The following is a 26,238-nucleotide window of genomic DNA, read 5'->3' as shown; positions in this document are numbered from 1 at the left end:
TTCTATTATTTAATTTGCATTGTTGCAGAACTGCTGCCATATAGTATTACAGACATGTGCACACTCCTGAATTTACCATCCTGCTTTTCAACAAAAGATAACAAGAAACCGAAAGAAAATGTGATTGGGTTTTTTTTTGTCCCTTTAAAATTATTATCATAATTATTATTACTTATTTTTATAGTGCCACAATATACCGTAGCACCAATTCTGTAGTGTTTGTCCACCTAGATATACTAATATTCCGCAATAATGACTATTTCATTGCAAATTTACGTTAGAGGACGGTATGACAGAGTGTTGCAGAACTCTGGCTATTACCCTCTCGCTCTACCATAACCCATTAGTCTTTTCTGATATAATGATAAATTAGTGTTACTTTTGTATAATAAATATCCCATTTCTTTAGTTCAGCTAAATACACTTTTTACCTTATACAGATCTTCTTCCTTTTGTATTTACTAAAACAGAGTCTGGCCAGGAATTACTCTCATGGAGGCCATAGAACCGAAGCAAGGAGACTTTACAGGCTGCCGCACAACTGCGTCTGTGACCAGCGCTAAGACTACCCTTGGACACGCCTCTGTCTTGCAAGCTCGGGATTCTGCTTACTTGGTAATTGGCTAAATGTACAGCTTCAGATTGTTGATATGTCATTAAAATATTTGTGTTGTATAGAGCATTCAGTGTACTTTTTATATTAAAAGAAAAATGATAGATTATTGTAAAACCCTGTTACTGATTTCCTAGGCTACAAACTCAATTTCTTGAGAAAAATACAACCACTAAGCTCAGGGCCGTCTTTAATATTGATTGGACCCTGGGCAAAAAATTTCTTGGGCCCCCCCGCCACCCCATGCAATTTTGCTCTCCACCCCAACATCCCAAAAAACAACTAAATCAATTTCTCCAACATTGGTGTGTCCGGTCCACGGCGTCATCCTTACTTGTGGGATATTCTCTTCCCCAACAGGAAATGGCAAAGAGTCCCAGCAAAGCTGGTCACATGATCCCTCCTAGGCTCCGCCCACCCCAGTCATTCTCTTTGCCGTTGCACAGGCAACATCTCCACGGAGATGGTTAAGAGTTTTTTGGTGTTTAAATGTAGTTTTTATTCTTCTATCAAGTGTTTGTTATTTTAAAATAGTGCTGGTATGTACTATTTACTCTGAAACAGAAAAGGATGAAGATTTCTGTTTGTAAGAGGAAGATGATTTTAGCAGACAGTAACTAAAATCGGTTGCTGTTTCCACATAGGACTGTTGAGATGAAGTAACTTCAGTTGGGGGAAACAGTTAGCAGACTTTTCTGCTTAAGGTATGACTAGCCATATTTCTAACAAGACTGTGTAATGCTGGAAGGCTGTCATTTCCCCTCATGGGGACCGGTAAGCCATTTTCTTAGTCAAAAACAAACAGAATAAAGGGCTTATTATGGGCTAAAAAACTGGTAGACATTTTTATGGGCTAAATCGATTGCTTTATTTGTGCATATTATTCAGATTTAGGCTAATAATTGGCATTTATAATCTTGGGGAACGTTTATAAAACGGCAGGCACTGTATTGGACACCTTTTTCAGTCAGGGGGCCTTTCTAGTCATAGACTGAGCCTCATTTTCGCGCCATTAATGCGCAGTTGTTTTTTGAGAGCAGGGCATGCAGATGCATGTGTGAGGATCTAAGAATCACTGAAAAAGCTTTTAGAAGGCGTCATTTGGTATCGTATTCCCCTCAGGGCTTGGTTGGGTCTTAGCAAAGACTATATCTGGGACTGTATAGGGGTTAAATTGAAAAACGGCTCCGGTTCCGTTATTTTAAGGGTTAAAGCTCTGAAATTTGGTGTGCAATACTTTTAAGGCTTTAAGACACTGTGGTGAAATTTTGGTAATTTTTGAACAATTCCTTCATACTTTTTCACATATTCAGTAATAAAGTGTTTTCTGTTTGAAATTTAAAGTGACAGTAACGGTTTTATTTTAAAACGTTTTTTGTGCTTTGTTGACAAGTTTAAGCCTGTTTAACATGTCTGTACCTTTAGATAAGCTATGTTCTATATGTATGAAAGCCAATGTGTCTCCCCATTTAAATTTATGTGATAATTGTGCCATAGCGTCCAAACAAAGTAAGGACAGTACTGCCACAAATAATGATATTGCCCAAGATGATTCCTCAAATGAGGGGAGTAAACATGATAGTACATCATCTCCTACTGTGTCTTCACCAGTTTTGCCCATGCAGGAGGCCCCTAGTACATCTAGTGCGCCAATACTTATTACCATGCAACAATTAACGGCTGTAATGGATAACTCCATAGCAAATCTTTTATCCAAAATGCCTACTTATCAGAGAAAGCGCGATTGCTCTGTTTTAAACACTGAAGAGCAAGAGGGCGCTGATGATAATTGTTCTGTCATACCCTCACACCAATCTGAAGGGGCCATGAAGGAGGTTTTGTCTGATGGAGAAAAAAAAAATGCAATATGTGAAACTGGACCTAAGCAGTACTAATAAGTAAATAAATATATAAATTCCTCCACTGTGGATTCATTTAATATTCTTTTGAATGTGATTCTGGTGTGAGGTTAGCTGGTTAAAGAGATTTAGGGCAGCCAACAGGAGCAAAGCAAGGTAAAGGAGGAAGCATGGAGGTGCAGACAAATATAAGTTTACTGACTGGAACAGCAGAACTACTATGGGAAGCTGTAAAATCTGAGACAGAGAGAAAATAAAAACTATAAAAATAAACCTTACATTAATGTGTGAAGTATCAGCATGACGCTATACATCAGCCACACCAGCACATGTCGCTTCTTTGCTAGGAACAAGTTCCCTCTCACCCTGAACTAGACAATGCTGCATGGGGAGGGGCGTGTGTGCACTCACTTATTCTTCCCACTGACACCTTTCTACAAAGCACTATTCCCCTAACAAACTTCAGTTAGTTGATCTTAGGGCCACAGCAGAAAGAGCAGGGCTAAGGGGACCAGTAGACTGGATGCTGTCTGTCCAAGGCTGCATGGATACAATGTGAGATGAGTCACACAGCCTCAAGACTGAAGAGAGCAGTGTATGCAGCTGCACAGATGCTCAAATACTCATGTGCCTGCCGCTCCAGCTTTCTGCTGCATGCGCCTACAGTCAGCCCTACCCAGAAACAATCCCCACCACCAGAGCAGTTACCTGGTAACAGTGGTAACCCCAGTAGGACCTTTTCTGATGCAGTGGGAAATGGCTGGATGCCGAGTTAGGGCTGGCACAGTTTTTAAAAAATATATAAGCAGAGTACTTTTGACTGTGACAGTATTAGGACTGAATGTGTGTGTTCCCCATGTCACATCAGCAGTCTGGTATGAACCATAAAAAAAAAAAAAAAAAAAAAAAAAAATTTTTTTTTTTTTTTTTTAAGGACTCTTGGGCCCCTCAACAGAGACTGGGCCCAGGGCAGCTGCCCCTTTTGCCCTGTGTTAAAGACGGTCCTGACTAAGCTGCTTTACAGACTAAGTCGCTCACTTATTGGAAGGATCAATCCTGCAGATAGGTGATTAAAACCAGCACATCACTGTTCTAACTAATCCTCAAGAGACAATTACTGTAATAAAAAAAACTTTTTACTAATTAATGGTTAATTGTACCTCCATTTTATACTGGGCACCGCCATCTTGTAGCATCCTGTGACAGAAGCAGTGCACTTTCACGGATCTATGATGTTTCTGTCCTTTTGACAGCTGCACTTCAGTTTAGCTCACATAATAGAAAATCATATTGTTACATATTTGCTGTTTTTTGCACAGTTTAAACGTTACATAACAAACATGAGTTCCAAGATGGTGGCGCCCAGTGTGAAGAAACAGGGCTTTATTAAATAATGCGTGTAAGGGGTTAAAATTAGCTAATGACTTAAAGACAACTGCAGGTACAGGAGGACAAACAAACTCATGGTGAGCAGTAACTGTATTTGTGCTCGGCAATTTAATGTCCCTTTAATTAGCGAGTAATAGTTACAGATCATGAAATAGATACAAAAACAAGCAATAGCGTGATGTTATCTAAATCAAAATATATTCTGTAAAAACTCTCCCCTCAGGCGGAATTCTCTAAAAAAAGGACTCAGTGTTACAAGGTCTTTCCCAGGAGTCTCTTAGTGTATTAATTTGAAGCGAAGCGCTGAACTCTAACCTAAAAAGCCTCTCTCTTAACACTACCCCAGCTATATTAAACAAGACCAACAAAAAACTCGATGAGAGGGCGCTATAAGCTATTTAGGAATAATTTTATTCAATGATACTATATACTGTTAATTAGGTACCTTTACCCAAAAATTCTTATATCTGTATTTCAGGTCTACTGAAAAACGTTTGACTAGTTTTAGCAATAAGCACCAGGATACCTTGACTATCTTTTTTGACAATAATCATTTCGGTATCAACGGACATAAAATTTGAATTATAGGTTTTTGTATTTTTGAGTCATTTGCCCAATTTTAACAAGTTTTTTTATTTATATGTTCTAGCCTTAAGGTTTGCAATTCAGTCCTTTGTTGAAAGATTTGCACTATTTTATTTGACGATGTAATTACAATGAAATATCATTAATGAATTTAAGGAGTGATTTGTTTAGGTATTTAAAGTTTTTTTTTTTGCACTAATTTATAGAATTAAAGTTTTTTTAAGATTTATGCATCAGATTTACGCATCATTTTTGGAATCAAGCATATCCTTAAACATAAAATTAACTTATATTCTGTTCATGCAGTAGACCTGAAATACAGATATAAGAATTTTTGGGTAAAGGTACCTAATTAACAGTATATACTGTAGTATCATTGAATAGAATTATTCCTAAATAGCTTATAGCGCCCTCTCATCGAGTTTTTTGTTTGTCCAGGAGTCTTTTAGGGCAAATGTTAGCTTGCTAGCTATGTATCTCAGTAAGGGCTCGAATTATCAATCATTTGGGGAATTTTCCTTTCTGTTCTCCTATCAGTTCTCCGTAGCTTGCCTATGGAGAGGCGCACATGTGCGCCCGTATTTATCATAAAAAAGTATTTTTTTCTCCATCTGAGAGTTGAAGAGAAAAAATTATAAATGTCTCCAGTCGGATTAGTATCTTCTCCTTATTTATCACTAAAAATAAGCAACTATTCTCCATGTCAATCATATATAAACCAATAGAAATCTTTATACAGCCTTCCTTAGTAGCTTTGTTAACGCCCCTCTTCAGCAAACGTTCATATAAGAAAATAGATCTACATTTTCATTGTTTTTGTGCTTCAATTTTAGAGCTTTTTTATATCTTATTTTTATGCCCCAATAGATATCATTTTTGTGCTTTGTTATATATTATTTTGGCACTCCATTATATATATTTTTTTCCACTCCATCATAAATTATTATTTATAATAATAACCATTATTAATAACCATTAATAACCATTATTCTGCTTTGTTATAGATCAATTTTGCACCTTGTAGAGCCCTTTTTTGTGTAACTGCCTCTACAACTGGTAGAGAATAGATTTCTAATGCTGTTCTCCACTTTAGCTATGGAGAACTTTAAGGTAAGAACTTGCAGGAGAACTGTCAGTCCTTCACAGGAGAATATAAATGATACGTTTGTAACTAGGAGAATTATGAGGAGAACTATATGAAATACGACTAAAAAGATCTAATTTTTTTTGGAGAACCTGTTCTCCAAGGAGAGTGAGAACAGAGTAGGAGAATTTTACAGTCAAACTTGCCCAATTTTAGGCGCATTTTTAAATAGGAGAATTATTTCCCATGAGAACCTTTAGGAGAAAATCTAGGAGAATATGAATGATAAATCGAGCCCTTAGTGCAGTAGCTTACATTTCTGTATGCAAAGGAGACCTATACATTGCAGTATAGTGCACTATAAATTTAGTAGTTAGAGTATACATCAAAAATCATATTCAATTTTATATTAAATATATGTACCAGTATATACATTTACATTACACTATAAAACTCTTATTTAATATATGCAAGAAAAATCATATTTAATTTTTTATTAAATATGTATCAGTAGTCACATTTACATAACACTATAACATTCTTATATTAAATATATATATCAGTAGACACGTTTACATTTCACTATTAAATTCATATTTAAAATATGCAAGAAAAATCATATTTAATTTTATAATAAATATATGTATCAGTAGGCACATTTACATTACACTATAAAAATGTTATTTTATATTAGCGCTGAGGAATCTGTTGGCGCTCTACAAATAACCGAAAATAATAATAATAATATATGCAAGAAAAATCTGATTTAACTTAGAATATAGTTTCAAAGTTGAAATTGTACTGAAAAGTAATACAAATCCAAAGTGTACTTTATTTTATCATTCTAACAGTAGTATAGCAGCCTTGGTGAGTGGGCTATACAGTGGCATTTCTTGGGCCTGACTGAAGCTTTCTCAAAGGTCTTGTAGTATTCTCTATGCATTTTACACCTGTAGATCTCATTGGTTTATATTTCCAAATTAAAGAAGACAAGTTTGGCAAAAGACATAATGTACTTCTAGAAAAAATGATATGAAAAACTAGAAGTGAATGCAAAGTAAAGTTGTTTTGTTTAGTGTCTGATACCCTCCCCTGTGAGATTCTGCATTCATTACTTTCTATATAAGGCAGCTCGCTCACTCGCCACAGCTTCCTGGTTCAGCGCTTTTTTTAGAGAATGTAGTGAGCTCTGCCCCTGTAGGGGTCTGCAGGATATTCTACTCCATACCAGTGAATTTTAAATAAATCAGTTCTAATAGAATCCAAAACAGGAGTCAGTAGCAGCGCTCTGCCAATATCTGCCATGGATCTACCCTTCATTATAAGACAGAAGCAGAAAGGGCACCAGCTGCACATCATTCACCTATTTAGTTAAAGGAATAGGAAAGTAAACATTAAACTTGCATGAATCAGATAGAGCAGGTGATTATAAGACACTTTTAATTTCACTTCTATTTTCAAATGTGCTTCGTTCTCTTGGTATCCCTTGTTGAAAAAGAATACTCACATATCCTACACAAGTGGGAGCTAGCTGCTGATTGGTGCCTGCACACATTTATCTATTGTGATTGGCTAACTAGATTAGTTCAGCTAGCTGCCAGTAGTGCAATGCTCTTCCTTCAGCAAAGGATAACAAGAGAATGAAGCAAATTTGATAACAGAAGTAAATTGGAAAGATGATTAAAATGGTATGTTCTATCCCAATAACAAAATAAAATTGTGGGGTTTACTGTCCCTTTAATATCACATTTAAACATGCATCATATTATATCACATTATTAAACTAGTTCACTACAAGTGAGTGCAATCGCCATTTAAGCTACAATGATGAACGCGTCCTTAGAGCTGTTTTGTGAAACTAAAAAAGTGTCACAAAACACATAAACAATACATTACACCATACAGTTACACTCATAATAACACTATCTAATAAATATACATTACACAGTACAGTTACACTTATAATAACACTGTCTAATAAATATACATTACACAGTACAGTTACACTCATAACACCATTTAATAAATATACATTACACAGTACAGTTACACTTATAATAACACTGTCTAATAAATATACATTACACAGTACAGTTACACTTATAATAACACTGTCTAATAAATATACATTACACAGTACAGTTACACTTATAATAACACTGTCTAATAAATATACATTACACAGTACAGTTACACTTATAACACCGTCTAATAAATATACATTACACAATAAAGTTACACACATAATAACACTATCTAATAAATATACATTACACCATACAGTTACACTCATAATAACACTATCTAATAAATATACATTACACAATACAGTTACACACATAATAACACTATCTAATAAATATACATTACACAGTACAGTTACACTCATAACACCATTTAATAAATATACATTACACAGTACAGTTACACACATAATAACACTATCTAATAACAATACATTACACCGTACAGTTACACACATAATAACACTATCTAATAAATATACATTACACAGTACAGTTACACACATAATAACACTATCTAATAAATATACATTACACAGTACAGTTACACACATAATAACACTATCTAATAAATATACATTACACAGTACAGTTACACTTATAATAACACTGTCTAATAAATATACATTACACAGTACAGTTACACTTATAATAACACTGTCTAATAAATATACATTACACAGTACAGTTACACTTATAACACCGTCTAATAAATATACATTACACAATAAAGTTACACACATAATAACACTATCTAATAAATATACATTACACAGTACAGTTACACTCATAATAACACTATCTAATAAATATACATTACACAGTACAGTTACACACATAACACTATCTAATAAATATACATTACACAGTACAGTTACACTCATAATAACACTATATAATAAATATACATTACACAGTACAGTTACACACAAAATAACACTATCTAATAAATATACATTACACAGTACAGTTACACACATAATAACACTATCTAATACATATACATTACACAGTACAGTTACACACATAATAACACCATCTAATAAATATACATTACACAGTACAGTTACACACATAATAACACCATCTAATAAATATACATTACACAGTACAGTTACACACATAATAACACCATCTAATAAATATACATTACACAGTACAGTTACACACATAATAACACCATCTAATAAATATACATTACACACTACAGTTACACTTATAATAACACCATCTAATAAATATATATTACACAATACAGTTACACTTATAATAACACCATCTAATAAATATACATTACACAGTACAGTTACACTCATATTAACACTGTCTAATAAATATACCCTACACAGTACAGTTACACTCATAATAACACTATCTAATAAATATACATTACACAGTACAGTTACACACATAATAACACCATCTAATAAATATACATTACACAGTACAGTTACACACATAATAACACTATCTAATAAATATACATTACATAGTACAGTTACACACATAATAACACCATATAATAAATATACATTAAACAGTACAGTTACACACATAATAACATAATCTAATAAATATACATTACACAGTACAGTTACACACATAATAACACCATATAATAAATATACATTAAACAGTACAGTTACACACATAATAACACTATCTAATAAATATATATTACACAGTACAGTTACTCTTATAATAACACCATCTAATAAATATACATTACACAGTACTGTTACACACATAATAACACTGTCTAAAAAATATACATTACACAGTACAGTTACACACATAATAACACTATCTAATAAATATACATTACACAGTACAGTTACACTTTAACACCATCTAATAAATATACATTACACAGTACAGTTACACACATAATAACACTATCTAATAAATATACCTTACACAGTACAGTTATACTTATAATAACACTATCTAATAAATATACCTTACACAGTACAGTTACACTTATACTAACACTATCTAATAAATATACATTACACAGTACAGTTACACACATAATAACACTATCTAATAAATATACATTACACAGTACAGTTATACTTATGATAACACTATCTAATATATTTACCTTACACAGTACAGTTACACTTATAATAACACTATCTAATAAATATACCTTACACAGTACAGTTACACTTATAATAACACTATCTAATAAATATACATTACACAGTACAGTTACACTTATAATAACACTATCTAATAAATATACATTACACAGTACAGTTACACTCATAATAACACTATCTAATAAATATACATTACACAGTACAGTTACACTCATAATAACACCATCTAATAAATATACATTACACAGTACAGTTACACACATAATAACACTATCTAATAAATATACATTACACAGTACAGTTACACACATAATAACACTATCTAATAAATATACATTACACAGTACAGTTACACTCATAATAACACTGTCTAATAAATATACATTACACAGTACAGTTACACACATAATAACACTATCTAATAAATATACATTACACAGTACAGTTACACTTATAATAACACCGTCTAATAAATATACATTACACAGTACAGTTACACTTATAATAACACCGTCTAATAAATATACATTACACAATACAGTTACACACATAATAACACCATCTAATAAATATACATTACACAATACAGTTACACACATAATAACACTGTCTAATAAATATACATTACACAGTACAGTTACACTCATAATAACACTATCTAATAAATATACATTACACAGTACAGTTACACACATAACACCATCTAATAAATATACATTACACAGTACAGTTACACTTATAATAACACCGTCTAATAAATATACATTACACAATACAGTTACACACATAATAACACCATCTAATAAATATACATTACACAATACAGTTACACACATAATAACACTGTCTAATAAATATACATTACACAATACAGTTACACTTATAATAACATTATCTAATAAAAATTATTCATAAAAAATATTGCACACAAACGTTATAAAGGCTCAAAGATATGAGATCTTGGGTGTTAGAAGAAAAAAAGAAATATTGAGATACATACAAATACGTCTAAAGATGGCAATGTATTTATATAAATACGTTCTAGCGGCATGAAGATATATGTATATCATAGGTATTATATAGGTTGGCATATTGCCATGGCATAAGCACCAACTTAATGTATTTATTCTGGGCACATATCTATTACAGTTGGGCTCTCAGACCGGATACTGAGCTGTTAGCAGGGGGTCAGTTTGCTCTAGAGAATGCAGTAAAGCTATGCAGGCTGGCACAGGTCTCTCTAGAGAAGACTAACCCTGTCTATGTCTATGTCCAGTAACTCACCGGATACTGAGCTGTTAGCAGGGGGTCAGTTTGCTCTAGAGAATGCAGTAAAGCTATGCAGGCTGGCACAGGTCTCTCTAGAGAAGACTAACCCTGTCTATGTCTATGTCCAGTAACTCACCGGATACTGAGCTGTTAGCAGGGGGTCAGTTTGCTCTAGAGAATGCAGTAAAGCTATGCAGGCTGGCACTGGTATCTCTAGAGAAGACTAACCCTGTCTATGTCCTGTAACCACCGGATACTGAGCTGTTAGCAGGGGGTCAGTTTGCTCTAGAGAATGCAGTAAAGCTATGCAGGCTGGCACAGGTCTCTCTAGAGAAGACTAACCCTGTCTATGTCCTGTAACCACCGGATACTGAGCTGTTAGCAGGGGGTCAGTTTGCTCTAGAGAATGCAGTAAAGCTATGCAGGCTGGCACAGGTCTCTCTAGAGAAGACTAACCCTGTCTATGTCTATGTCCAGTAACTCACCGGATACTGAGCTGTTAGCAGGGGGTCAGTTTGCTCTAGAGAATGCAGTAAAGCTATGCAGGCTGGCACAGGTCTCTCTAGAGAAGACTAACCCTGTCTATGTCCTGTAACCCACCAGATACTGAGCTGTTAGCAGGGGGGTCAGTTTGCTCTAGAGAATGCAGTAAAGCTATGCAGGCTGGCACAGGTCTCTCTAGAGAAGACGAACCCTGTCTATGTCCTGTAACCACCGGATACTGAGCTGTTAGCAGGGGGGTCAGTTTGCTCTAGAGAATGCAGTAAAGCTATGCAGGCTGGCACTGGTCTCTCTAGAGAAGACTAACCCTGTCTATGTCCTGTAACCACCGGATACTGAGCTGTTAGCAGGGGGGCAATTTGCTCTAGAGAATGCAGTAAAGCTATGCAGGCTGGCACTGGTCTCCCTAGAGAAGACAAACCCTGTCTATGTCCTGTAACCCACCAGATACTGAGCTGTTAGCAGGGGGGTCAGTTTGCTCTAGAGAATGCAGTAAAGCTATGCAGGCTGGCACAGGTCTCTCTAGAGAAGACGAACCCTGTCTATGTCCAGTAACCCACCGGATACTGAGCTGTTAGCAGGGGGGTCAGTTTGCTCTAGAGAATGCAGTAAAGCTATGCAGGCTGGCACAGGTCTCTCTAGAGAAGACGAACCCTGTCTATGTCCTGTAACCACCGGATACTGAGCTGTTAGCAGGGGGGCAATTTGCTCTAGAAAATGCAGTAAAGCTATGCAGGCTGGCACAGGTCTCTCTAGAGAAGACTAACCCTGTCTATGTCCTGTAACCACCAGATACTGAGCTGTTAGCAGGGGGGTCAGTTTGCTCTAGAGAATGCAGTAAAGCTATGCAGGCTGGCACTGGTCTCCCTAGAGAAGACTAACCCTGTCTATGTCCTCTAACCCACCAGATACTGAGCTGTTAGCAGGGGGTCAGTTTGCTCTAGAGAATGCAGTAAAGCTATGCAGGCTGGCACTGGTCTCTCTAGAGAAGACTAACCCTGTCTATGTCCAGTAACCCACCGGATACTGAGCTGTTAGCAGGGGGGTCAGTTTGCTCTAGAGAATGCAGTAAAGCTATGCAGGCTGGCACTGGTCTCCCTAGAGAAGACTAACCCTGTCTATGTCCAGTAACCCACCGGATACTGAGCTGTTAGCAGGGGGGTCAGTTTGCTCTAGAGAATGCAGTAAAGCTATGCAGGCTGGCACAGGTCTCTCTAGAGAAGACAAACCTTGTCTATGTCCTGTAACTCACCGGATACTGAGCTGTTAGCAGGGGGGTCAGTTTGCTCTAGAGAATGCAGTAAAGATATGCAGGCTGACACAGGTCTCTCTAGAGAAGACTAACCCTGTCTATGTCCTCTAACCCACCAGATACTGAGCTGTTAGCAGGGGGGCAATTTGCTCTAGAAAATGCAGTAAAGCTATGCAGGCTGGCACAGGTCTCTCTAGAGAAGACTAACCCTGTCTATGTCCAGTAACCCACCGGATACTGAGCTGTTAGCAGGGGGTCAGTTTGCTCTAAAGAATGCAGTAAAGCTATGCAGGCTGGCACAGGTCTCTCTAGAGAAGACGAACCCTGTCTATGTCCTGTAACCACCGGATACTGAGCTGTTAGCAGGGGGTCAGTTTGCTCTAGAGAATGCAGTAAAGCTATGCAGGCTGGCACAGGTCTCTCTAGAGAAGACGAACCCTGTCTATGTCCTGTAACCACCGGATACGGAGCTGTTAGCAGGGGGTCAGTTTGCTCTAGAGAATGCAGTAAAGCTATGCAGGCTGGCACTGGTCTCTCTAGAGAAGACTAACCCTGTCTATGTCCTGTAACCACCGGATACTGAGCTGTTAGCAGGGGAGTCAGTTTGCTCTAGAGAATGCAGTAAAGCTATGCAGGCTGGCACAGGTCTCTCTAGAGAAGACGAACCCTGTCTATGTCCAGTAACCCACCGGATACTGAGCTGTTAGCAGGGGGGTCAGTTTGCTCTAGAGAATGCAGTAAAGCTATGCAGGCTGGCACTGGTCTCTCTAGAGAAGACTAACCCTGTCTATGTCCAGTAACCCACCGGATACTGAGCTGTTAGCAGGGGGGTCAGTTTGCTCTAGAGAATGCAGTAAAGCTATGCAGGCTGGCACTGGTCTCTCTAGAGAAGACTAACCCTGTCTATGTCCTGTAACCCACCGGATACTGAGCTGTTAGCAGGGGGGTCAGTTTGCTCTAGAGAATGCAGTAAAGCTATGCAGGCTGGCACAGGTCTCTCTAGAGAAGACAAACCCTGTCTATGTCCTGTAACCACCGGATACTGAGCTGTTAGCAGGGGGGCAATTTGCTCTAGAGAATGCAGTAAAGCTATGCAGGCTGGCACAGGTCTCTCTAGAGAAGACTAACCCTGTCTATGTCCTGTAACCACCGGATACTGAGCTGTTAGCAGGGGGGCAATTTGCTCTAGAGAATGCAGTAAAGCTATGCAGGCTGACACAGGTCTCTCTAGAGAAGACTAACCCTGTCTATGTCCTCTAACCCACCAGATACTGAGCTGTTAGCAGGGGGGCAATTTGCTCTAGAGAATGCAGTAAAGCTATGCAGGCTGGCACAGGTCTCTCTAGAGAAGACTAACCCTGTCTATGTCCAGTAACCCACCGGATACTGAGCTGTTAGCAGGGGGGTCAGTTTGCTCTAGAGAATGCAGTAAAGCTATGCAGGCTGGCACTGGTCTCTCTAGAGAAGACTAACCCTGTCTATGTCCAGTAACCCACCGGATACTGAGCTGTTAGCAGGGGGGCAATTTGCTCTAGAGAATGCAGTAAAGCTATGCAGGCTGGCACTGGTCTCTCTAGAGAAGACTAACCCTGTCTATGTCCAGTAACCCACCGGATACTGAGCTGTTAGCAGGGGGTCAGTTTGCTCTAGAGAATGCAGTAAAGCTATGCAGGCTGGCACAGGTCTCTCTAGAGAAGACGAACCCTGTCTATGTCCTGTAACCACCGGATACGGAGCTGTTAGCAGGGGGTCAGTTTGCTCTAGAGAATGCAGTAAAGCTATGCAGGCTGGCACTGGTCTCTCTAGAGAAGACGAACCCTGTCTATGTCCTCTAACCCACTAGATACTGAGCTGTTAGCAGGGGGTCAGTTTGCTCTAGAGAATGCAGTAAAGCTATGCAGGCTGGCACAGGTCTCTCTAGAGAAGACGAACCCTGTCTATGTCCTGTAACCACCGGATACGGAGCTGTTAGCAGGGGGTCAGTTTGCTCTAGAGAATGCAGTAAAGCTATGCAGGCTGGCACAGGTCTCTCTAGAGAAGACTAACCCTGTCTATGTCCTGTAACCACCGGATACTGAGCTGTTAGCAGGGGAGTCAGTTTGCTCTAGAGAATGCAGTAAAGCTATGCAGGCTGGCACAGGTCTCTCTAGAGAAGACGAACCCTGTCTATGTCCAGTAACCCACCGGATACTGAGCTGTTAGCAGGGGGGTCAGTTTGCTCTAGAGAATGCAGTAAAGCTATGCAGGCTGGCACTGGTCTCTCTAGAGAAGACTAACCCTGTCTATGTCCAGTAACCCACCGGATACTGAGCTGTTAGCAGGGGGGTCAGTTTGCTCTAGAGAATGCAGTAAAGCTATGCAGGCTGGCACTGGTCTCTCTAGAGAAGACTAACCCTGTCTATGTCCTGTAACCCACCGGATACTGAGCTGTTAGCAGGGGGGTCAGTTTGCTCTAGAGAATGCAGTAAAGCTATGCAGGCTGGCACAGGTCTCTCTAGAGAAGACAAACCCTGTCTATGTCCTGTAACCACCGGATACTGAGCTGTTAGCAGGGGGGCAATTTGCTCTAGAGAATGCAGTAAAGCTATGCAGGCTGGCACAGGTCTCTCTAGAGAAGACGAACCCTGTCTATGTCCTGTAACCACCGGATACTGAGCTGTTAGCAGGGGGGTCAGTTTGCTCTAGAGAATGCAGTAAAGCTATGCAGGCTGGCACTGGTCTCTCTAGAGAAGACTAACCCTGTCTATGTCCTGTAACCCACCGGATACTGAGCTGTTAGCAGGGGGGCAGTTTGCTTCAGATAATGCAGTATAGCTATGCAGGCTGGCACAGGTCTCTCTAGAGAAGACTAACCCTGTCTATGTCCTCTAACCCACCAGATACTGAGCTGTTAGCAGGGGGGCAATTTTCTCTAGAGAATGCAGTAAAGCTATGCAGGCTGGCACAGGTCTCTCTAGAGAAGACTAACCCTGTCTATGTCCAGTAACCCACCGGATACTGAGCTGTTAGCAGGGGGTCAGTTTGCTCTAGAGAATGCAGTAAAGCTATGCAGGCTGGCACTGGTCTCCCTAGAGAAGACAAACCCTGTCTATGTCCTGTAACCCACCAGATACTGAGCTGTTAGCAGGGGGGTCAGTTTGCTCTAGAGAATGCAGTAAAGCTATGCAGGCTGGCACAGGTCTCTCTAGAGAAGACGAACCCTGTCTATGTCCTGTATCCCACCGGATACTGAGCTGTTAGCAGGGGGGTCAGTTTGCTCTAGAGAATGCAGTAAAGCTATGCAGGCTGGCACTGGTCTCTCTAGAGAAGACTAACCCTGTCTATGTCCTGTAACCCACCAGATACTGAGCTGTTAGCAGGGGGGCAATTTGCTCTAGAGAATGCAGTAAAGCTATGCAGGCTGGCACTGGTCTCTCTAGAGAAGAGTAACCCTGTCTATGTCCTGTAACCACCAGATACTGAGCTGTTAGCAGGGGGTCAGTTTGCTGTAGAGAATGCAGTAAAGCTATGCAGGCTGGCACTGGTCTCTCTAGAGAAGACTAACCCTGTCTATGTCCAGTAACCCACCGGATACTGAGCTGTTAGCAGGGGGGCAGTTTGCTCTAGAGAATGCAGTAAAGCTATGCAGGCTGGCACTGGTCTCTCTAGAGAAGACTAACCCTGTCTATGTCCTGTAACCCACCAGATATTGAGCTGTTAGCAGGGGGTCAGTTTGCTTCAGATAATGCAGTATAGCTATGCAGGCTGGCACAGGTCTCTCTAGAGAAGACTAACCCTGTCTATGTCCTGTAACCACCGGATACTGAGCTGTTAGCAGGGGGTCAGTTTGCTTCAGATAATGCAGTATAGCTATGCAGGCTGGCACTGGTCTCTCTAGAGAAGACTAACCCTGTCTATGTCCTGTAACCACCGGATACTGAGCTGTTAGCAGGGGAGTCAGTTTGCTCTAGAGAATGCAGTAAAGCTATGCAGGCTGGCACAGGTCTCTCTAGAGAAGACTAACCCTGTCTATGTCCTGTAACTCACCGGATACTGAGCTGTTAGCAGGGGGTCAGTTTGCTTCAGATAATGCAGTATAGCTATGCAGGCTGGCACAGGTCTCTCTAGAGAAGACTAACCCTGTCTATGTCCTCTAACCCACCGGATACTGAGCTATTAGCAGGGGGGTCAGTTTGCTCTAGAGAATGCAGTAAAGCTATGCAGGCTGGCACAGGTCTCTCTAGAGAAGACTAACCCTGTCTATGTCCTGTAACCACCGGATACTGAGCTGTTAGCAGGGGGGTCAGTTTGCTCTAGAGAATGCAGTAAAGCTATGCAGGCTGGCACAGGTCTCTCTAGAGAAGACTAACCCTGTCTATGTCCTGTAACCACCGGATACTGAGCTGTTAGCAGGGGGTCAGTTTGCTTCAGATAATGCAGTATAGCTATGCAGGCTGGCACTGGTCTCTCTAGAGAAGACTAACCCTGTCTATGTCCTGTAACCACCGGATACTGAGCTGTTAGCAGGGGGTCAGTTTGCTTCAGATAATGCAGTATAGCTATACAGGCTGGCACAGGTCTCTCTAGAGAAGACTAACCCTGTCTATGTCCTGTAACCACCAGATACTGAGCTGTTAGCAGGGGGTCAGTTTGCTCTAGAGAATGCAGTAAAGCTATGCAGGCTGGCACAGGTCTCTCTAGAGAAGACGAACCCTGTCTATGTCCTGTAACCACCGGATACTGAGCTGTTAGCAGGGGGTCAGTTTGCTTCAGATAATGCAGTATAGCTATACAGGCTGGCACAGGTCTCTCTAGAGAAGACTAACCCTGTCTATGTCCTGTAACCACCAGATACTGAGCTGTTAGCAGGGGGTCAGTTTGCTCTAGAGAATGCAGTAAAGCTATGCAGGCTGGCACTGGTCTCTCTAGAGAAGACTAACCCTGTCTATGTCCAGTAACCCACCGGATACTGAGCTGTTAGCAGGGGGTCAGTTTGCTCTAGAGAATGCAGTAAAGCTATGCAGGCTGGCACTGGTCTCTCTAGAGAAGACTAACCCTGTCTATGTCCTGTAACCCACCGGATACGGAGCTGTTAGCAGGGGGTCAGTTTGCTCTAGAGAATGCAGTAAAGCTATGCAGGCTGGCACAGGTCTCTCTAGAGAAGACTAACCCTGTCTATGTCCTGTAACCCACCAGATACTGAGCTGTTAGCAGGGGGGGTCAGTTTGCTCTAGAGAATGCAGTAAAGCTATGCAGGCTGGCACAGGTCTCTCTAGAGAAGACTAACCCTGTCTATGTCCTGTAACCCACCAGATACTGAGCTGTTAGCAGGGGGGGTCAGTTTGCTCTAGAGAATGCAGTAAAGCTATGCAGGCTGGCACTGGTCTCTCTAGAGAAGACTAACCCTGTCTATGTCCTGTAACCCACCGGATACTGAGCTGTTAGCAGGGGGTCAGTTTGCTCTAGAGAATGCAGTAAAGCTATGCAGGCTGGCACAGGTCTCTCTAACCCTCTGATGGGAAGTGGGCATAGCACAACAGATCAGGAATACTAGCGAGACTAGAGGGTGACTATGAAATGCTACTGAGGCTAAATGACATGGCCATAAAACACTGTTAAATATAAGTATTAAACAATATAGATTATTTTGTGCTCTTCTTCCCTCACACAGAAAGCCAACCAAGATGCCGAGCTGGAGCTTGAGAAGATTCTTGAGGAGACAAAAGAGCAGCGTTTTGAGGCCGAGCGCTGGAAGACCTGGTGGTCCCAGTCTGTTCTAGAGATTAAACAGCTGTATGCATAAAACGTACCGTCCTGTACCCCTCATGTGATGTCACAAAAGCAACAGAGAGATGGTGTAAATCTCCTGCACAATATTATTTATAGATGAAATAAAGCAGCTATTCCAATACCTTCTTTTATTCTAATGTTTAACAGCTGTATGGCAGAATAATGCATTGTCTTTTAACATTTACTGATACATAAGGAGAGAGATCTGTATAACTAGACATACTGATACATAAGGAGAGAGATCTGTATAACTAGACATACTGATACATAAGGAGAGATCTGTATAACGAGACATACTGATACATAAGGTGAGACCTGTATAACTAGACATACTGATACATAAGGAGAGATCTGTATAACTAGACATACTGATACATAAGGAGATATCTGTATAACGAGACATACTGATACATAAGGTGAGACCTGTATAACTAGACATACTGATACATAAGGAGAGACCTGTATAACTAGACATACTGATACATAAGGAGAGACCTGTATAACTAGACATACTGATACATAAGGAGAGATCTGTATAACTAGACATCCTGATACATAAGGAGAGATCTGTATAACTAGACATACTGATACATAAGGAGAGATCTGTATAACTAGACATACTGATACATAAGGAGAGATCTGTATAACTAGACATACTGATACATAAGGAGAGATCTGTATAACTAGACATACTGATACATAATGAGAGACCTCTATAACTAGACATACTGATACATAAGGAGAGATCTGTATAACTAGACATACTGATACATAAGGAGAGATCTGTATAACTAGACATACTGATACATAAGGAGAGATCTGTATAACTAGACATACTGATACATAAGGAGAGATCTGTATAACTAGACATACTGATACATAAGGAGAGATCTGTATAACTAGACATACTGATACATAAGGAGAGATCTGTATAACTAGACATACTGATACATAAGGAGAGATCTGTATAACTAGACATACTGATACATAAGGAGAGATCTGTATAACTAGACATACTGATACATAAGGAGAGATCTGTATAACTAGACATACTGATACATAAGGAGAGATCTGTATAACTAGACATACTGATACATAAGGAGAGATCTGTATAACTAGACATACTGATACATAAGGAGAGATCTGTATAACTAGACATACTGATACATAAGGAGAGACCTGTATAACTAGACATACTGATACATAAGGAGAGATCTGTATAACTAGACATACTGATACATAAGGAGAGATCTGTGTAACTAGACATACTGATACATAAGGAGAGATCTGTATAACTAGACATACTGATACATAAGGAGAGATCTGTATAACTAGACATACTGATACATAAGGAGAGATCTGTATAACTAGACATACTGATACATAAGGAGAGATCTGTATAACTAGACATACTGATACATAAGGTGAGATCTGTATAACTAGACATACTGATACATAAGGAGAGATCTGTATAACTAGACATACTGATACATAAGGAGAGATCTGTATAACTAGACATACTGATACATAAGGAGAGATCTGTATAACTAGACATACTGATACATAAGGAGAGATCTGTATAACTAGACATACTGATACATAAGGAGAGATCTGTATAACTAGACATACTGATACATAAGGAGAGAGATCTGTATAACTAGACATACTGATACATAAGGAGAGATCTGTATAACTAGACATACTGATACATAAGGAGAGAGATCTGTATAAATAGACATACTGATACATAAGGAGAGATCTGTATAACTAGACATACTGATACATAAGGAGAGATCTGTATAACTAGACATACTGATACATAAGGAGAGAGCTGTATAACTAGACATACTGATACATAAGGAGAGATCTCTATAACTAGACATACTGATACATAAGGTGAGATCTCTATAACTAGACATACTGATACACAAGGAGAGATCTGTATAACTAGACATACTGATACATAAGGAGAGATCTGTATAACTAGACATACTGATACATAAGGTGAGATCTGTATAACTAGACATACTGATACATAAGGAGAGATCTGTATAACTAGACATACTGATACATAAGGAGAGAGATCTGTATAACTAGACATACTGATACATAAGGAGAGAGATCTGTATAACTAGACATACTGATACATAAGGAGAGATCTGTATAACTAGACATACTGATACATAAGGAGAGACCTGTATAACTAGACATACTGATACATAAGGAGAGATCTCTATAACTAGACATACTGATACATAAGGGGAGATCTGTATAACTAGACATACTGATACATAAGGAGAGAGATCTGTATAACTAGACATACTGATACATAAGGAGAGATCTGTATAACTAGACATACTGATACATAAGGTGAGACCTGTATAACTAGACGTACTGATACATAAGGAGAGATCTGTATAACTAGACATACTGATACATAAGGAGAGATCTGTATAACTAGACATACTGATACATAAGGAGAGAGATCTGTATAACTAGACATACTGATACATAAGGTGAGATCTGTATAACTAGACATACTGATACATAAGGAGAGATCTGTATAACTAGACATACTGATACATAAGGAGAGATCTGTATAACTAGACATACTGATACATAAGGAGAGATCTGTATAACTAGACATACTGATACATAAGGAGAGATCTGTATAACTAGACATACTGATACATAAGGAGAGATCTGTATAACTAGACATACTGATACATAAGGAGAGATCTGTATAACTAGACATACTGATACATAAGGAGAGAGATCTGTATAACTAGACATACTGATACATAAGGAGAGATCTGTATAACTGTATAACTAGACATACTGATACATAAGGAGAGATCTGTATAACTAGACATACTGATACATAAGGAGAGAGATCTGTATAACTAGACATACTGATACATAAGGAGAGAGATCTGTATAACTAGACATACTGATACATAAGGAGAGATCTGTATAACTAGACATACTGATACATAAGGAGAGATCTGTATAACTAGACATACTGATACATAAGGAGAGATCTGTATAACTAGCCATACTGATACATAAGGAGAGAGATCTGTATAACTAGACATACTGATACATAAGGAGAGATCTGTATAACTAGACATACTGATACATAAGGAGAGATCTGTATAACTAGACATACTGATACATAAGGAGAGATCTGTATAACTAGACATACTGATACATAAGGAGAGAGATCTGTATAACTAGACATACTGATACATAAGGAGAGATCTGTATAACTAGACATACTGATACATAAGGAGAGATCTGTATAACTAGACATACTGATACATAAGGAGAGACCTGTATAACTAGACATACTGATACATAAGGAGAGATCTGTATAACTAGACATACTGATACATAAGGAGAGATCTGTATAACTAGACATACTGATACATAAGGAGAGATCTGTATAACTAGACATACTGATACATAATGAGAGACCTCTATAACTAGACATACTGATACATAAGGAGAGATCTGTATAACTAGACATACTGATACATAAGGAGAGATCTGTATAACTAGACATACTGATACATAAAGAGAGATCTGTATAACTAGACATACTGATACATAAGGAGAGAGATCTGTATAACTAGACATACTGATACATAAGGAGAGATCTGTATAACTAGACATACTGATACATAAGGAGAGATCTGTATAACTAGACATACCGATACATAAGGAGAGATCTGTATAACTAGACATACTGATACATAAGGAGAGAGCTGTATAACTAGACATACTGATACATAAGGAGAGATCTGTATAACTAGACATACTGATACATAAGGAGAGATCTGTATAACTAGACATACTGATACATAAGGAGAGATCTGTATAACTAGACATACTGATACATAAGGTGAGATCTGTATAACTAGACATACTGATACATAAGGAGAGATCTGTATAACTAGACATACTGATACATAAGGAGAGATCTGTATAACTAGACATACTGATACATAAGGAGAGAGCTGTATAACTAGACATACTGATACATAAGGAGAGATCTGTATAACTAGACATACTGATACATAAGGTGAGATCTATATAACTAGACATACTGATACATAAGGAGAGATCTGTATAACTAGACATACTGATACATAAGGAGAGATCTCTATAACTAGACATACTGATACATAAGGTGAGATCTGTATAACTAGACATACTGATACATAAGGTGAGATCTGTATAACTAGACATACTGATACATAAGGAGAGATCTGTATAACTAGACATACTGATACATAAGGAGAGAGATCTGTATAACTAGACATACTGATACATAAGGAGAGATCTGTATAACTAGACATACTGATACATAAGGAGAGATCTGTATAACTAGACATACTGATACATAAGGAGAGATCTGTATAACTAGACATACTGATACATAAGGAGAGATCTGTATAACTAGACATACTGATACATAAGGAGAGATCTGTATAACTAGACATACTGATACATAAGGAGAGATCTGTATAACTAGACATACTGATACATAAGGAGAGATCTGTATAACTAGACATACTGATACATAAGGAGAGATCTGTATAACTAGACATACTGATACATAAGGAGAGAGATCTGTATAACTAGACATACTGATACATAAGGAGAGATCTGTATAACTAGACATACTGATACATAAGGAGAGATCTGTATAACTAGACATACTGATACATAAGGAGAGAGATCTGTATAACTAGACATACTGATACATAAGGAGAGAGATCTGTATAACTAGACATACTGATACATAAGGAGAGATCTGTAAAACTAGACATACTGATACATAAGGAGAGATCTGTATAACTAGACATACTGATACATAAGGAGAGATCTATATAACTAGACATACTGATACATAAGGAGAGATCTGTATAACTAGACATACTGATACATAAGGAGAGATCTGTATAACTAGACATACTGATACATAAGGAGAGATCTGTATAACTAGACATACTGATACATAAGGAGAGATCTGTATAACTAGACATACTGATACATAAGGAGAGATCTGTATAACTAGACATACTGATACATAAGGAGAGACTCTATAACTAGACATACTGATACATAAGGAGAGATCTGTATAACTAGACATACGATACATAAGGAGAGATCTGTATAACTAGACATACTGATACATAAGGAGAGATCTGTATAACTAGACATACTGATACATAAGGAGAGATCTGTATAACTAGACATACTGATACATAAGGAGAGATCTGTATAACTAGACATACTGATACATAAGGAGAGAGATCTGTATAACTAGACATACTGATACATAAGAGAGAGATCTGTATAACTAGACATACTGATACATAAGGAGAGATCTGTATAACTAGACATACTGATACATAAGGAGAGAGATCTGTATAACTAGACATACTGATACATAAGGAGAGATCTGTATAACTAGACATACTGATACATAAGGAGAGATCTGTATAACTAGACATACTGATACATAAGGAGAGATCTGTATAACTAGACATACTGATACATAAGGAGAGATCTGTATAACTAGACATACTGATACATAAGGAGAGATCTGTATAACTAGACATACTGATACATAAGGAGAGATCTGTATAACTAGACATACTGATACATAAGGAAGAGATCTGTATAACTAGACATACTGATACATAAGGAGAGATCTGTATAACTAGACATACTGATACATAAGGAGAGATCTGTATAACTAGACATACTGATACATAAGGAGAGATCTGTATAACTAGACATACTGATACATAAGGAGAGATCTGTATAACTAGACATACTGATACATAAGGAGAGATCTGTATAACTAGACATACTGATACATAAGGAGAGATCTGTATAACTAGACATACTGATACATAAGGAGAGATCTGTATAACTAGACATACTGATACATAAGGAGAGATCTGTATAACTAGACATACTGATACATAAGGAGAGATCTGTATAACTAGACATACTGATACATAAGGAGAGATCTGTATAACTAGACATACTGATACATAAGGAGAGATCTGTATAACTAGACATACTGATACATAAGGAGAGATCTGTATAACTAGACATACTGATACATAAGGAGAGAGATCTGTATAACTAGACATACTGATACATAAGGAGAGATCTGTATAACTAGACATACTGATACATAAGGAGAGAGATCTGTATAACTAGACATACTGATACATAAGGAGAGATCTGTATAACTAGACATACTGATACATAAGGAGAGATCTGTATAACTAGACATACTGATACATAAGGAGAGATCTGTATAACTAGACGATACTGATACATAAGGAGAGATCTGTATAACTAGACATACTGATACATAAGGAGAGATCTGTATAACTAGACATACTGATACATAAGGAGAGAGATCTGTATAACTAGACATACTGATACATAAGGAGAGAGATCTGTATAACTAGACATACTGATACATAAGGAGAGATCTGTATAACTTAGACATATGATACATAAGGAGAGATCTGTATAACTAGACATACTGATACATAAGGAGAGATCTGTATAACTAGCCATACTGATACATAAGGAGAGAGATCTGTATAACTAGACATACTGATACATAAGGAGAGATCTGTATAACTAGACATACTGATACATAAGGAGAGATCTGTATAACTAGACATACTGATACATAAGGAGAGATCTGTATAACTAGACGACCGATACATAAGGAGAGAGATCTGTATAACTAGACATACTGATACATAAGGAGAGATCTGTATAACTAGACATACTGATACATAAGGAGAGATCTGTATAACTAGACATACTGATACATAAGGAGAGATCTGTATAACTAGACATACTGATACATAAGGAGAGATCTCTATAACTAGACATACTGATACATAAGGAGAGATCTGTATAACTAGACATACTGATACATAAGGAGAGATCTGTATAACTAGACATACTGATACATAAGGAGAGATCTGTATAACTAGACATACTGATACATAAGGAGAGATCTGTATAACTAGACATAATTGAACATAAGGAGAGATCTGTATAACTAGACATACTGATACATAAGGAGAGATCTGTATAACTAGACATACTGATACATAAGGAGAGATCTGTATAACTAGACATACCGATACATAAGGAGAGATCTGTATAACTAGACATACTGATACATAAGGAGAGATCTGTATAACTAGACATACTGATACATAAGGAGAGATCTGTATAACTAGACATACTGATACATAAGGTGAGATCTGTATAACTAGACATACTGATACATAAGGAGAGATCTGTATAACTAGACATACTGATACATAAGGAGAGATCTGTATAACTAGACATACTGATACATAAGGAGAGATCTGTATAACTAGACATACTGATACATAAGGAGAGATCTGTATAACTAGACATACTGATACATAAGGAGAGATCTGTATAACTAGACATACTGATACATAAGGAGAGATCTGTATAACTAGACATACTGATACATAAGGAGAGATCTGTATAACTAGACATACTGATACATAAGGAGAGATCTGTATAACTAGACATACTGATACATAAGGAGAGATCTGTATAACTAGACATACTGATACATAAGGAGAGATCTGTATAACTAGACATACTGATACATAAGGAGAGATCTGTATAACTAGACATACTGATACATAAGGAGAGATCTCTATAACTAGACATACTGATACATAAGGAGAGATC

General features: G+C 38.1%; 1 protein-coding gene and 1 long non-coding RNA gene across 2 annotated transcripts in view; one reads left to right on the top strand and one right to left on the bottom strand.

The window, feature by feature from the left end:
- CCDC180 (coiled-coil domain containing 180) overlaps nt 1-18,571 on the top strand; it is a 289,632-nt gene extending 271,061 nt beyond the window's left edge. Inside the window, exons 37-38 of the mRNA XM_053695554.1 lie at nt 471-615; nt 18,332-18,571. Coding sequence (XP_053551529.1) covers nt 471-615; nt 18,332-18,463 — 277 coding nt within the window. The 3' untranslated portion in view covers nt 18,464-18,571. The remainder of the gene's footprint in view (nt 1-470; nt 616-18,331) is intronic.
- The window catches only part of LOC128642758 (uncharacterized), a 341,511-nt gene that overhangs the window by 235,876 nt on the left and 79,397 nt on the right, over nt 1-26,238 (bottom strand). The window lies entirely within an intron of this gene.

This window comes from Bombina bombina, chromosome 12, assembly GCF_027579735.1.
Source record: "Bombina bombina isolate aBomBom1 chromosome 12, aBomBom1.pri, whole genome shotgun sequence".
NCBI lineage: Eukaryota > Metazoa > Chordata > Amphibia > Anura > Bombinatoridae > Bombina > Bombina bombina.
This window is presented reverse-complemented; position numbering and strand designations above follow the sequence as displayed.